Source organism: Rhamphochromis longiceps, linkage group LG4, assembly GCF_057381845.1.
Source record: "Rhamphochromis longiceps isolate RC_006_pf linkage group LG4, R_longiceps_female_GT1.1, whole genome shotgun sequence".
NCBI lineage: Eukaryota > Metazoa > Chordata > Actinopteri > Cichliformes > Cichlidae > Rhamphochromis > Rhamphochromis longiceps.
Genome location: NC_140560.1, coordinates 20,839,611 through 20,855,451, shown reverse-complemented (window position 1 = coordinate 20,855,451; position 15,841 = coordinate 20,839,611). Strand labels below are relative to the sequence as shown.

At 41.7% G+C, this 15,841-nt stretch overlaps 1 protein-coding gene across 5 annotated transcripts in view; it reads left to right on the top strand.

Moving 5' to 3' along the window:
- The window catches only part of LOC146671496 (septin-9-like), an 83,938-nt gene that overhangs the window by 23,466 nt on the left and 44,631 nt on the right, over nt 1-15,841 (top strand). For 3 of the 5 annotated variants that reach the window (XM_085403716.1, XM_085403718.1, XM_085403717.1), the window contains one exon: nt 9,264-9,980. In XM_085403716.1, the coding sequence (XP_085259842.1) occupies nt 9,264-9,980 (717 nt within the window). Of the gene's footprint in view, nt 1-1,020; nt 1,121-8,534; nt 8,554-9,263; nt 9,981-15,841 lie in introns of those variants that run through there. The other 2 variants (XM_085403715.1, XM_085403719.1) reach the window with 2 other exon arrangements.

The following is a 15,841-nucleotide window of genomic DNA, read 5'->3' as shown; positions in this document are numbered from 1 at the left end:
GTCACTGTGGAGTGAGGCTCTCTGTAACCCTGCCATGAGGACACTATAGATCATTTCCACATGTTTGATTGGAGCCCAGCGCATCTGGAAAAATGGAGGGTGTTGTGAGGGCTTTGTTGACGTCTGCGGTGAGCTGTGGTGTTTTTTTAGGGGAGGGGGGAGTGAAATTTGTGAAAGTGTTGCTGCTTTTTAAACTGCTCTTAAACTTTTGTCGCGAGACGTGTTGAGCGAGTGTGTTTTATTCTGAAGTGTGAGAGAGAAATTTGTGCTTTTAAAGTAACTGATTTTTTTTTCTCTTGCTTCACTTTACAACAAACCCGTGTGACAGAAAAGGCAAAAAATGAAACTATATTTTAAGCGCTCAGGAAGCACGAATTGACCGTACGGCTGCGAGGTGAACACCTGGACCACCTCCCCCCTCTTCCTTTTCATCTCTCTGCCCCTGGCACACAGATTCCCCCTGTCATCTCTCCCCTCCCACTCGTCCTCTGGCTGTGCTTCCCCTTTCCCTCTCTCAGCAGCTTGTCCATTCACAGCTCCCTCTCCTCTTCCCCTTTTCGCCTAACCGGTGGTGGTTACAAGAGGGATGGGTGAGGCAGGCCGACATCTCTCCCCCACGAAACCGTTTGCCTGTCTCACTAGATGCCTCCTGTCTCACAGCCATCAGGAACGCATCCACACTTGTCCAGAGCTGCGTCTCTGTCAACACGAGTTTGCTCGTGGTATGTCCTGGGAATCTCTCTGCCTCGCTCTCTTCCTGTCTTTAGGTCTTTAAACCACCGGCTTACACAGTGCAACCGAGCGGAAAGATAAGTGGCGTTCAGAAAACAAGAGGTGTGCTCCAACCATGTAGCTCGAAGTCATGCTTTCAGACGGTCCTCGCTCATGTGTAACACCAGTATAATGGCCTACTGTTGGGGTTGTCAGTGGTGCATGTGTGTGTGTTGTCCGTGGTTGGGCTAGCTGTGTGGTAATACCTTTGTGTCACCACCATGCCCCGTGATGTATTGCTCTGTGTGGCTTATTGAGCACAGCATGGCACCGATGCAGCACGGGAGTCCTGTGGGAGCCGATATGTATCAGGGTTGGAAAAAAAATAACTACAAGTTCTCCTCTTACTGTAAGTGATAAGATTTCATTATAATGAGCTCATTTGTTGGTACATTTTTTAACATTGTACTTCACTTGAGAACAGCTTTTGGGCAGTCTGCAATCAAAGGGTTTTGATTTGAAATTTGCTGTAAGAGGAACTTTTAAAATCATAAGCAAGGAAACTTTAGACACAGGCATCTCCCCCTTAAAGGTTAGATGATGCTTTTGTCACAAACTCTCCTTAAAGCCAGACTCTGTGACTTTAGAGAGAAAAAGTAACACACTTCTCTGACTGAAAAGATGAATTTTAAAAGCAACACAACACACCCTTTATTCCCTGAGGGGAGTTTAGCTGCCTCAACTTTACTTGGACCAGTGAGATCGAGTCAGCTAGTTTTATTTTAGCATAGTATATTACACCCCGCTTGTATCTTGTAGCCACAGTTTTAGCCTCCCCTGTCTCAGGTTTTACATCATTTTATGATACAAAGACCAGCAGTGGTAGTTTATTACTGTGTAATAAGAGTCTGTTGCCTTTTCTGTAATCTAAAGTGGCACGTGGTGAATGGTGTGCTGCAAGAACTTTTCACTGTAAGCCTCCAAAACAGGCCTGCATCCAAGCTTTTGGTCTTTTCCGGTTAAAAGACACAAGGCTGGGAATGTTTAGGATTTAGGTCAGTTGGGGGTGATTTTAACCACCACAGATCACACCTACAAAGATTGGAAGAAGTTTGGAAAGCTTGCATTTTTCATAGTGATTTCACATCTCTGATTGGGTTTGGACCCATCTTTCCTGGGTTCAGACCTTAAATGAATCCATTGCACTGACTGGTACTGTGACATGAATCAGGAAATTCTCGGTTAAAAGACAGTCAGCCAGTTTAACAGCCAAGTAGTGAGCCAATCGACATGAACGCTAACGCTGTTGTTGAGCTGTTCAAAAGTGTTGCAAGAGGTTTGGGGGAAATCAAACATGCTTTTCTACAGAAAACAGAGTTGAGACGACGTCAAGACTGAACATGGGAACAAAGTGTAATGAGCGCTGTAATAATAGGTTAACTTTACTTTATCTTATGTCAAATATGCTAATTATTAATATGCTGACAAACCCCAGTGCTCTGAGATACCATCTTCGGATTATGTTCTTTGCTTGGATGGGATGGAAAAAGAGTTTGCGCTGTGTAATCCTGACAGTAACAAGAACGTTATATGTATCAGTGTGTGTATCTGCCATGTCACTGGTGCTGGACAGTGAGTGTGATTCAGCCTGCCACGCCCTCGGCTGATGACACCATTGAGAGGCTGAAACAGACAGAGGAGAGGATTTACTCGCCCCTGAGGCTGGTGACCTCAGCTGTGACCTCAGCCTCCCTAACTGACATAGATCATTGACCGGGCCACTGGGCTCCTCTTCTGCGAGCAGATGGAGCACATGCACACAAACAGACACACATTCAATTCAGGGTCATCGCAAGAGATCTGTGCTGTCTTTTCTCTTGGGAAAAGTTGGCTATTTTTCTGTCTCATAGCCAGATATACCGTGATTTAGCGATTTCTGTCTACTACTCTTGTCTCTCTGCATCTCCAAACTGCATGTTAAGGGCATTTGCTTGTCCAATGAGAGGAAATTCCACAGGAGTACATTTCTGCGGTGGGTGAAAATGTCGGGGTAGGCCGGAGAGGAGGAGTGGATCAGAGCACAGCCGGGTTTCTTTTTTTTGTGCATGGGGCCCAGCCTGCATGGCACTTTTTTTTTGTTTTGACAGTCGGTGATAAGACAAAGGAAAATCTTATCTCGAGCTAAGAAAGCAGGCTTTTATAAACAACTGAAAGAAAAGCCTATAGATATATAGTATGCCTGGTATGTAATACAAAAAAAAGGTTAACATTTACAGAATTCGTGGGCTTCGTAGTCTCTGTTTCATCGTCTGTGCGGCAGTTTTAACAATCTGTTTCTAAATGAGGCGGCCCACCTTGTTCTGTGGGATAATTCTCGTTAATGGTGACAGAAAGAAATCCGACGAGGAATCATAGCAGGAACTTAAATGCCTGTCAAAATGAAAACAGTCATTATACAGTAAGCCAACTGCCAATTACATGTGGCTTTGGATTTTTTCAGGAACCGTGTTAGTTGGTGCTCTGTAGCCAGCAAAGCGTTGAAACTGTGCTACAAAGAAACAGATACTGTATGCTGGGCTAGTACGATATTGATTGCAAGCATTAAAGCTCAGTAGACACACTAAACAGAGAGTGTGTGAGAGGAAGGAAGTAACTTTCTGACAAAAGGCTGATGAGCCACCCTCAGGAGTCCCCATCCTTATCAGCACTATCAGGCTGCTCTGTATTCACCAGCTCCAACAGGTTTCCTGCTAATGACGCCAACTGCAGGGGTGCTGCTGGAAGCCACAGAGGGTCACTCTGCAGAGTGAACACAGCAGGTCTTTGTTAAGTTTTAAAACTAATCCTAGTTTTTTGTCCCTCCCAGTTGGACATGACGAGTAAAAAAGCTGCACCTATTCCAACCCCGGGCAAGATCCGAGAGTTATGAACACACTCCATGCTACAGCTAAAAACAGCTAGTCTTCGATGAAAGATTTTCTTTGACTAAAATGTTTTTTTTTCCTGTAAGGGAATGAATAATGTCTTTGACTGAGATTCGTTAAGGACCAAATGATCCTATGCCAGCTCTTTCAAAGAAACATTTTGACCTGCAGGCCACCCTGTCTTTAAGAGAGGAGTGCAAAACTCAAGTGCTCGAAAACAGTGCTGTAAATAAAAAATGGGCATGGACAGCAGAATTCACTGTAACTCGTTTGTGTAGGCGTTTGGCTTTGCAGAGTGAAGGGTTATTTATATGCAACCTACAGACATGTGCTTACATACAGCTGTTAATAAAACAAAAGAAAAACAACAGCATGCAATGCTGATTGGTTAAAAAATGTGCAGAAGGATGCTATATGTCCCTCAATGTTATCTGCATCTTAGACATTGGGGGCAGGTGGATGAGCATTACTGTTCAGCAGCTGGCTTGTGTCCAGCTGATTCATCCTTCCTACCACTCCCTGCGAGGGGATGGAGGTACTTGTTGGTTCTGGGGCAACAACCATAGGTTTTTCCATACTCTTGGTTTACGTATCTATGTATTTTATGCAGTTTTTCTTACCAGGGTGGTTGGGGATTCATGATTATTTGTCCTGTTATTACATGCATTACTTGGCTGAAAGATGAGCAAAAACACAAGCAAGACTATCCTACACTGTCTTTTCTTATATATATGCTGCCTCTGGTGACAGTAAAAACTACAAGATGTACATAAATGATGGTCTGTAAAACTGTGTAGGACCGATGCACGGCCATGCTGCCCCTTAATGTCACCCAGCGTTTGGCATTTTGAAGCATTTACTTTAACACTTTTGTAGTTTCCATCTTGTTCTTTTGGAGCCAACAGTGACCAAATTTGGATGAGATGGGGGACTGTGAAATTTGGCAACTGTGGCTCAGATGATAGAGCAGGCTGTCTACCAATTGAAAGGTCGTTCCCAAACTCCTTCAGTTCACATTACCAAAGTTGAATGTGTGTTTTATTGGGTGAATGAGACTTGTGGTACAAATCAAGGCTTTGATGATCACCTGCATAGAAAGACTATAAAATCCTGGTTCATATACCATTTACGTTGTGCCACTTGAAGAATTGGTTAACAAGCTGGGTGTGTGTCTGTACGGGGATATCACATCGATACATACATGCCCAAGTGGCGTAGTGGTTATCATGTTTGCCTGTTACGCCAAAGATCCCTGGTGAAAGACTGAGAGGAGATAGAAACCCAGCCTCGGGGAGGTGGAAGTTAGTGTACTCTTAGTGCCGGTCTCAGGGCCTCCCATGGTGGGAAGGTTGCATCAGGCCGGACATCCGGCGCAAAATCTGTGCCAAATCAAACATGAAGGTTTATCTGCTGTGGCTTCCCCTTGGGAAATAAGAGAGCAGTATCTAGTGCGAAGTAACAGGCTGCTAAAATATCTCTAAAGTTGAATCTAATGTTGTAAATTCTGCTTTAAAGTTGTAAAACTATAGACCTCAGACCTGGCTGCAGCATTCATATCCACTCATTGTCAGCGTAACAGCACTCCGGTTTGACATTACTGAGCAGCTCCATTAACACAATGGGATGTGCCTGACTAGTTGAATATGTTTAAAGTTAGTTAAATATCTCACATGCTACATTTGCATGGAGCCAAGTATTGCTATTGTAGTTGGTTTAAACACCTCAGTAGGACTAGAAAGGTCCAAGCCAAGTAAAATTTCAGGGGAATAAGTGTAACTGATCACATGAAAATTGTAACAGGTAAACAGTTTAACCTGATTTGTCTTTCTTTGGCTGTGTTCTTTCTGCATATGGCAACCTCTGCAAGCTGAAAATTTGGTCTTTGATAACACTGCTTAAGTAGAATAAATACCTGCAACTTCTTCTTGGAACAGGTGATAGATTTCCACCTTCAGGGAGATGATCGTGAAGAAGATAAGATAAGGAAGGTGACCTTATCTTGTGGTGGAAGATGACTGCAGGCCATACTCATCACTTTTTTACGTGCTTTTCTACTTGAATGCGTTGGCACATGAGCGTGTTCAGCTCAAATCCCAATAAGCTGACCCAATCAGAACAATGTCAGGGAGAATGAAAAATATATATAACTGGATTCTTTTTGATGACCTCAGCTGTGTTTCCTGTGACTTCACAAAAAAAGTCTTCAGTTGAAATAAAGTAAATATTGTTTTTGCATTAGCAGGATCTTAATTCGGCAGGAAACAAGGACAGGGACTGCGGGAAGCTGCTGAGAATTGCTAGCAGACCAAACCACCAACTCTTCTGCAGCAACTGTATGATAAAGTAGACAGTACATGCACAGATACAAGGATTATAACTTACCCTCAAGCATGCTGGTACTTTGTCATGTGACTGTCTGTTTGGAGGTATGCTGGTGCTCTAATTAGGTTTTGTCAGCTTGCTCACTGTCAACCTCCAGATGACCAAACTACCTCTGACCTGTCCAGCTCATCCGCTGTCACGCTCAGAGATGCGTATCGAATGTGGTCCTCATTCGGTACATGCTATGCTAGAGGAGAAGCGTCATGTGATTTTTCTGGCAGCTTAACTATGTTTCAGTGCACTACATGGATCCAGCCCATGTCTGACCGAGTGTCGGGTGGAAAACATCACGCTTGGCTCAGTGTCTTCCTTATTTGGCAGTTAAGGTTGTGAGAAGGGTTTCCAAGATTAATAGGACTCAGAAACCTGCTTCAAATTCAGCTCAAATGAGAGGTAAAAAGAAGGGGTTGCATTTTGTTCCCCGTTGGGGCTTATCAGTCAATATCTTTGCTTCGTTGGAAGGTATGTGATCAATGCTATCGCCTCAGAGCAGCAGCAGCTTGAAGCCATCACGCATAGGAATACAGCTAAAAACGTCACACGCGCTCAACGCCGTTCATGTGTAAACATGCAGGCACATAAGGAGTCACTGAGACATGCAGAAGTAATGGTGCCATCGTCTTCACACCAAAAAAAGGGATTAATCCCCACTGACCGTCAAAACAACAAAAAAAACCCAGTTGTGTTTGCTTTACTTTAAACACACGCACGCGCACATGCATGCACATCCAGTGAGAGATAACGCAGAGTAACTCAGCTGACAAGGCCACTGTCTCCACAGTGTCTGTGAGGACGTCACTGCGTTGGCTTTGTGTCACCACAGAGCGCACTTTCAGCGCCGTTTCAGGCAAACGGGTCATTACTGTTTATCAAACCAGCAGCCAGATGCAGTTTTAAGTCATCTTTGGCGTCTATTTTGTGCTTACTTTTACTCCTCGGCCTCTATAAACAGAGCGAGTCATGTCCACTAAATTTGCCGCTTCGTTAATGCTTCCCCTCCTTTCCATTTCTGACAAGAAATTCCCACCGCATTCGATTAATTTTAGTATAACTTCAGTGTGACTAGTGTGCCATCTGTGTGCTTGTACTTAAAGAAGAACATCAGGCATTGCTACCCTTGCTTCTGAGAACATTTCAAAGGCCAGTTTTCTCATTATTTCTACACAAAGAGCTTGTTGTCAGACACAGATGAAATGATCGCAGCGATGTATATTTCATGCTTTAGCAACTCAAAAGGTCATTACCGTTGCAGACGACCAGCTAACCCAGCACCTCGTGGTGGGCAGTGTTATTTGTTAGTTTCTTCTCGGTACACGCTGTGATATCAGACACAGAAACCTGCAGAAACATATCGAGGATGTGGAAACACTGAGTTGGGGGAAAGAGAGGATTCTCCCATGCTGGTACTTGGCTCGTCAGCTTTGAAACACGCCAGATGCCTGATCGGGCTCGGGTGTTTATCTGGGACAGGGGCTGTGTTGGTCCAGATTTTAGTGGCTGCTCTTGTCTCTGGGCCGAGCTGAGGTGAGCCAGGTGTCACCATCGACATCTGACATGCAGCTCACTGCAGTGAGGAAAAAAATGCAATTTATCAACCAGTAACAACACAGCTGCTGGTGAAATACTGACTCATTCAAAAGATATGGAAGGGGCTTACTAGTTTGTCAATATACACATTTGGATTTTTCAGAGCAACTTTTGCTCTGTAGCCTTCCTCATCTTTGTTTTCAGGAGCCAGAATTGACTATATTTAGAAAAGAGACTGATGTGCTAAGTCATTGCATAGCTACCAAACTGCCTGTATAGTCACATATTTTATTTGTACAACATTTTTATTTACTTATTTTTATTTTATTCTTATGATTTTCTAATATATGTCTTATTGACTTTTTCTTTCTGACCCTTTTGTTGCTGTAACGTGTCTATACCATTAAAATGCTAAAATTCCACTCACCAAAGCAGGATCCAAGTTTCTTTGGCATCTTTTCTTGAACTAACAAAACTTCAAAACATATTACTTGCTAAATTCAAAGTAGTCCAAAGGTTCCGAGGCTTAGTTTGGTGTAGAATAAATGGTAATATAACATAAAGTAGATATAAGAAAATATTTCTATATTTCATTGTTAGTTTATTAGTGAGAGTTTTGTTTTAAATAGATCCTTTAATAAAATCTATGGAAGCTTATTTTGACTACTGGGGAAAAATACAAGTAAATCAAAATTTCAGGTTATTATATCAGTATTTCGACTTACTAATTCAAACTTCTAAGAAAATCATTGGAAATTGGGAAAAGTTTTATTATGTAAAATAAAAAAATAAATGCAAATTCCAATCTGAATTTTGAGATAATAGCAAAAGGAAATTTTCCCTATGGCAAAAATAAAATAAAAAATAAATAAATTACAAAATCTTGATACTTCCGGTAGAACATACGTCAACGCTTCAGAATTAAGTGTCACGTGATCAATCTGGGCTCTGACGACGTCATCCTGATACGCTGTTCTGGCTACAGGTGCGCGAGGCTCGCAAGAGATGTGTAGGTAGCCGGTTAAACTGAACTCTTTCCTTTCAGTGGCTGGGTGTGAGTGGAAAGCTCGGCAATCCTATTAAAACGTGCTTGGTGGGGAAAAAGAAGTATCTTTATCGAGTGAATTAAACGCCATGTTATCGCGCTATATGAAGCGTGTCAAGTCGAGTAAGATGAGTTTCTTCTGGATTTTCTTTATTTCATTTCAGTGGTTTGTTAGCTAACCAACTCGTTAGCTGATATCCTTAACATTGCGCGCTGCATTTCGTTTAATAACTTATATGTTTCCGATAAAATTGATTATTTTCTCTATAGGTTATTGTTCAGCATGTGTTTTTGCTATTATTGTTTAAACCTTTGTTAAAGTGGTAAACCTGAGGACTTCCAGGCCTCTAGAGCCTCTGGTTTTTCTGCAGTTTCCCCAGAACTTTTCAGCTTCAAAGAAAAATGTAATGAGTATTTGAAATAAAATTTATGGTCTAAAACTAGGCCATTAAGTACCAGAAATGGATGTAGGCTCTATAGAGTCCTGCTACAGGGTTGGAGAGGAAGTGATGAGCATTATTGTGTCCTCTGGCTCTCATGTTTTCTTCTTTATTTGTGCTTTTACTTTCTTTTTGCTCCATATGATAACACTGTAATGGTGCAACAGTGATTTAAGTCCATATCTGTCAGCTCAGGCTGTTGTTTCTTATGTAACCATGTTTGTTGTCTTTCAGCGCTGAAACGCTCGTTTGAGGTGGAGGAAGCGGATACATCCACACACCCATCGCCCCTGACTCGCCGGACCACCAACCCCCTCCGCTCATCCACCTCCTCCACATCCAGCCAGCGGAGCTACGACTTGAGCTCCCGCAACTCTGATTACTCCTCCACCAGATCTTCACCCTCTGAGTCCTCCAGTCTACGCTCCCCGAAGACCGGCATGAGGCGCATTGAGTTGTCAGGGGGTCGTAATGCTGATACAGCCTCTTCCCGCCGTGCCGAGATGTCCATTGAAGTCTCCTCCAAGCAGATAGATAGCTCGCCCAGTGCCGGCATCACCCGCTTTGGGCTCAAACGGCCGGAGGTCAGCCTGAGCAACAGGAGCACCTCCCTGGAGAGCTCCTCCAATTCCTTCTCAAGCACCAGTAGCAGGCGAGGGGAGCTGAACATGACGAGGACCCACGAGCCACCCGCCCCTCCCCGGAGGATCGACTCCCAGATGGCCTCAACCCCGGTGTCTAGGATCCCCGAGCCTCCCCAGAGAAGGGCGGAACCCCCGTCGCCCAACCTTAGCCCAGTTGATGTGGCCTTCAAGAGGCCAGAGGTTCCTGTGGAGAACAACGGCCACCAGCCGCCTGCACCCGTCACCCCCCTGCCTTCACCTGCAGAGCACCGGGTGGAGAGGGTGCAGTCGCCTGTCACAGAGGCGTCCGCAAGCCGACCAGCAGACAGTGAGTACCTGCTCAGTTGGGCTTGTTTTCCAAACTAACCCCTGTGTATGATTTATAGAAGTAAACTCCTCAGTGAGATCAAACAGTTTGTTTCTGATTTCTTTGTTTGTTTGAAAGCGCCACCATATCTGATTTTCACTTGTTTCTTCCGCTTGACTGTTTCTTCTTAATTTTATCTTGCAACACACTCATAGTCATGTTAAGAGGAGGCATACAGCTCACAGTCCTTGTGAGCTTGTCATTATAGACTATCTAAATGTAGGTCAGCGAGGGTGATGATGAGAATCCCAGAGCTTCTCCCAGGACAGCGGTTACAAGAAAAGACTCAGGCAAGCGGTTGAATATGTTGGCTCTCCCTGAACTTAAGTTAAAAACTTATAGCACTCACAGTCTGGTTGAAGCCTTTGTAAGTTCAGACAAGCAGGCAGTTGTAGTTAATTTGGTCTGTTATTTTTATAAGATGCATGTGACGCGGGAGGAAGTCTGGTAGCCGCTGTTTTTTGACCTTTGCGTGCGGTTTGTGATTTCTTCTCCTTTTTTTCTTCTTCTGTGTATTCTCTGGATTTTTGTGACATAAACTCAGTAGGATATTTGCGCAAGTGAATTTATCCCTGTCTAGACCACTCAGAGGCTTTACTTTTCACCCACAGCTGACTAACCTCTCAGATGTGGTACAGGGATGATGCCAAGCCCAAACTCGAGCGTCAGATGTTTTTCTAGTAACTTGTGCCTTTAAGTATTGGTTTTACTGAGGGAGAAACAGTCACTTTTTGGACTAACCACTCAACCTGACCAGTTCAAGTGTTTGATGTTGATCATAACATGATTTGATGGAGGACTTTTTAATTTGCTTGACCATTTTTGAGCAATCGATCAGGGGAAAGTGATGACAGAGGTTGGTTAGGCAGCTCATCCAGCATGTTGGTTCATACCCAAAGATGACACATTACTGCCTTTGAACTTTTTCTTATGTTCTTTTTCTTTCATCACATTATCAGGGAGAATTTAGCGCTACAGTAACACTTTCCCAAAAACTGAATGTGGATTTCCATGAGGCACTTTCTTAATAATAAATGTCAGCCTTTGGAAGTGTCTGTTTTCAGTTTTTGAACTGTCATTGTATGCTTTGTTTTTTTGTTTTTTTTGTTTTGTTTTTGTAATATTCTTCTTGGCTCTTGGTTTAAATGGAAGAAAGCATGTGTATTTGTGCAGGACGTTTTTTGTTTTTCAGTTTATCGCTTATTTTGGTTGTTTGCTTTCCTATCTTGTCTAACTAAAACAGCGCATCGCTATACTGGTATGTGTGTGTGCGCCTTTGCTATCTGGAGAAAGCTGTGCTCATAGGTTGCTGTCACTGCTTAAGTAGCATGCAGGCGTAGGCGGCTGGGAGGTGGTACATTCCAAATCTGGAGGTCATAAAACATTTTACATAAAAATAGAAAGCCTCCAATTTCCACTTTTTTACATGGTGTCTCGCCTGTTTTTGACTCTGTCCACTGTTTTTCCCTTGCAGGCAGCTAGAGATTTATTTTGGTTGTCCTTCTACCTAAAGATATAAAAGACCTTTAAAACTTTTGTTTCTTAGATACCAGCATTGTTGTATCATTCAGCACATGTGCATTCTAATTATGTAAAATAAGCAAGGAAACGGGAGAGGATTAGATCTCAGCTTCTGCCACATTTGGCTCAGATTACACACTTCCTGCTCAGCCATGCATGTGGTGGGAGGCCCTGCAAGAAGCTTGGGAAGCTTCCAGCAGTGAGCAGATAGGAGGCGGAGAAAGAGTCTAGAGTTTGTGGACAAGAAGGAAAGAGAGAGCCAAATGCATGGAGATGTGAAGCGTGGATAGAGACGATGTGCTTCCTGTAGTTTGTCTGCAGGGAGAAAACAATATGAGAAAAGCCCACTTTGGCATCCCGTCATTTGGAAATAAATCTAAACAGTTAGACCACACTGGTTCAACATCGTGCCCAAAACCAGATTTTAATTACCATTTTCTCAACAACTCCACACAGCTTTGATGCAGGCCAAGCATTTGTTTTTGTTGGTAAATATTTTGACTTATTTTGGAAGGGGAAAAGGGGAATGTTTTCAGTTTGTTTACTTCTGTTGCCGCCTATGTCAGGTCTGCATCCAGTTGGGTGTCAGTGTTTTTTCTGAGACCCATTAGATTATTACTTAAAGCCTCTTCTGATTTATATGAAGTGGGACGTACTCACCTTCGGGTGTCAGCTCATGTATGTACATGCCATGAGTGCATACATTCATCCTTGTGTGGATGACGAGGGTTAAGAATGCCTCACGCCCAGGGGAGAGTGACTGATGGACATGCTGATAGGTGATAAGAAGTTTTGTGGTGGCTGTTCGAGAGCACAGGAGGTAGTAATGACATGCTTTGTGTCGGCTGATTTGTCGCCTGTAACGATGAGCAGCTGTATTCAGTCTCAAGCAGGATGTGATCTCATGTTTACCCACAGAGAGACACACACATGCACACTCATTGTGTACACAGCTCAGTTTCCTGTTCCTGGCCTTGACCTTGATTTGTTTTGTCATGGATGCTGCGATACATGTTGCAGAGTCAGTCAAATAGGCTTTGTTTTGCATAAACTTACTGCAATTTTTTTTTCATATTATTTCCAGATTTAGATTCAGTTTGTGGGTTGGGATGTCTGTTTGCATGCAGTTTCTCCTGCAAGTTTTATTTGCAAAGGGCGTTATGAAAAATATCTGGGAAATTAGTCAGCTGCTCTCACCGTGCATATTAATGAATGATAGCGAGGATTGCCACAACAACAGTAGGCACCTTTTCAGAGAACCAGCTGCTATGGAAAACTTGACAGGAAGTGGGTTTGCTAACACATTTGCAGGACTTAAAATTTGAAATAGTAATCTAAAGAAACTCTGTATGTAGTGGAAGTGTGTTCAGCATGTATGCTTTGCTCCCTGATTCACAAACAGCTCAATGTAAAGGGGCAGTTCAGAAGGTTTCTTTTTTTATTGTCAATGCAGGCATCTTTACATGGACAAAGGGATGATCACAGTTCAAGGCAAGGCAATACAGAGTCTGTCCTATAAATTTGTATCTGCTGCTTATATAGCGCAAAAGAAAATACAGTGAGTATGTGTTTCATGTGGAAGGACTGTGTAAGAAAAAAGAAATACACATAAATGCAATAGAATTCAAACTGTGGATGCAAAACAATGCACCCCTCAGTAATGTGTTTTTGAGGGGGATACTGATTCTAAGTTTAAATATCACATTTATCTGCTGATGATGATGCCTGCAGCCATAAACAAACCACAGAAGTATCTTTACACCGATCTGTTAGAGGTTTTGCGACATAAATTGATATTTAACAATTTAAAACCTGTTGGAGCTCTATGATTAACTAACTATTGCATGCAAAATCATTTTCTATATGGCTCAAAGCCAGTTTCTCCTTACTTTACTGCAATTTCTTGCTGTTGACATACAGCACACAGCTGCGTAGACCTTATATAGGATGTTGATTTATTGGTCTGTTTCTCAGAGAAAACAACAATGGAAGACCAAGGCTTGAAATCCCTTTAAACCTGCTGCTTTGTGATTGTCATACATTAGTTTAGCCACTGTGATGCATACAAACAACAAAATAATATCACCACTGGTATTTCCTGTCTTTTTGCTTTAAAAAATGATAAATAGCATTATTTAAAAATTATAAGTGGTTAAGTAACAATGTTAATCAGTGCATATTACATTTGGTGTATTTTAAATTTTACACCATTCACTTTTATTTTTTATTTTTTTTTGTGCCTCCGGTCTTCTTTGGATGCCTCACTCTGACAGCAGCGAGTTTGTACAAGTGTCTTTTAAAATGCATTAACTTAATGAGAAGAATTTTCACATCAGATTATGCATAAATACTAGAAAGTTTGAAAGGAGAAAAAGCACAAGAAAAGTTTGAAGATATTCTGTTATCTACTCTTATATAATCTACTGTTTTAGGTTATGTCTGCTGTGTCTTGCTTCCTGCCATTGATTTACTTGCATTTCCTGCTACATTTTTTGGCTTTTCTCAGGCCATCCTCTGCTTTTTAAAGGCAACCTCAGTCCAGCTCATTCACACTACCACAGGTCATTTTAAATTAAACTTAAGTAGTCAAAAACTTCGTAGTACAGGTGTTTAAAAATAAGTTAATAACCTGTGGTTCACAAAGCCATTTTTAGGCCAGAATTAAGTATGTCATACCTTGGCATGATGGCAAGTGAATGCAATTCAGCATTAAAAAAACAGGGCAATTTATTGTTTTATTTGGCTGGATGCATTCGTTTGTTATGATTGACATTTAGATCTTCCCCCAAAAAATCTAAAATAGAAACATTGTAGAAATATAGATATCTCCATGTCCTGGCTGCACGTCACACATTCATTGTGTAGCATTGAGCTTAACAGCTTGCACTTCAGCAAGCAGCTTGAAAAAAGCTGTTTTGGATGCATGTTTTAAGGCACTAATATTGTGTCGACCTAAATAAAATATAAAATACATAAAACATTGGTTGTAAGAAAATTATCCAGAAAACAACCAATCTCAAGTAATAAGAGCTAATTTATATAAAAACTGATTACCACGCTTAAGTTAAACAAAACTGATTGTCCTGTTATGTCGCTGTCTTATGTTTTGCTTAAGGGATGACACCAGTTCTTAACTGGCCTGAAGACAATTTCTATTTTCATGAAATACTCCGTTTAAAAAAGGCGTTTTAACTGTTGTTTAATGAGCTGTTGAGCCACTGGGAGCCATAGCTACGACACGTTCCATAATACTTACTGCCTGCCTTACAGCTAATGATTTACGTGTTGTAAATGGTGAATATCAAAGGTGTTTTGTTGATTACACCTCTCTAATGCAATCTTTCCTATCTTTCCTGAAGAGGTGTGTGTTTATGTAGGTGTGGAGCCAAACACGGAACTTGCAGCATCATGCTGAAATGCATCCCATGCCGTGCACCTGCTCCCTTATTATTAATGAGGTCTCTTGGATTGTGAAGTATTTAACATAATTTCTTCTGCTACTTGCTTGAAACGAAAAAAAAAAAATTCCATTATGTTTCGGTTAACAAAGGAACACAGGAAGGGAACAAAAAACCTGTTGATGCAGTGAGCTCTATTTGCTGATTTTAAGGTTGCTTAAAGATTAACATAGTAATTGAGTGTGAGCTTCATGCACTGGGGCGTGAATTTAGGACAGTAATGACACATTAGGCAGTTTTTGCTTTATTATGTGTTTAGTTTTATGTAATGTGATTGAAAGGATGTACAAAGAGGAAGTATGAAAGTGAATCCACAGCAGCTTTATTTTTGGATATTGGGTGGGTTTTTTGTTGTTTTGTTGCTTTTGTGTGTGTGTGTGTGTGTGTGTGTGTGTGTGTGTGTGTTGTATATATTTTATATAAACACCTATGCGTTTTGAATTTGCATACTTTCATTTACAAAAATGAAACCTGTTAATGTTGTTAGCAAAACTAAATTAACGAATGTGCATGGATTAGGTGTCATTAATCGATTACTGATTCTTCCTAATCCGAATCACCTCAAGTCATAGCAGAAATTGATGCTCTTCTGCTTTCTTCTTACAAAATGGTGGAAGTAGCTGATCAAATGTGTCAGCTTTCAGACTTTTAGAGACGGAACAAATAAGTGTCTGTTTGTCATTAAAACTTGGCTCTGGTCTCTTCACTAGAGAGTTCTTTGTACTACTATTTTTGCAAAGCTGAGCCTGCAACACTTTTAATGATGAGTCATTATCTTATGATCTTTTGGGTCTTGTGTTGGCCCTCTGAGTGCTATCCTCTTTTCACCGCATTAAAACAGTA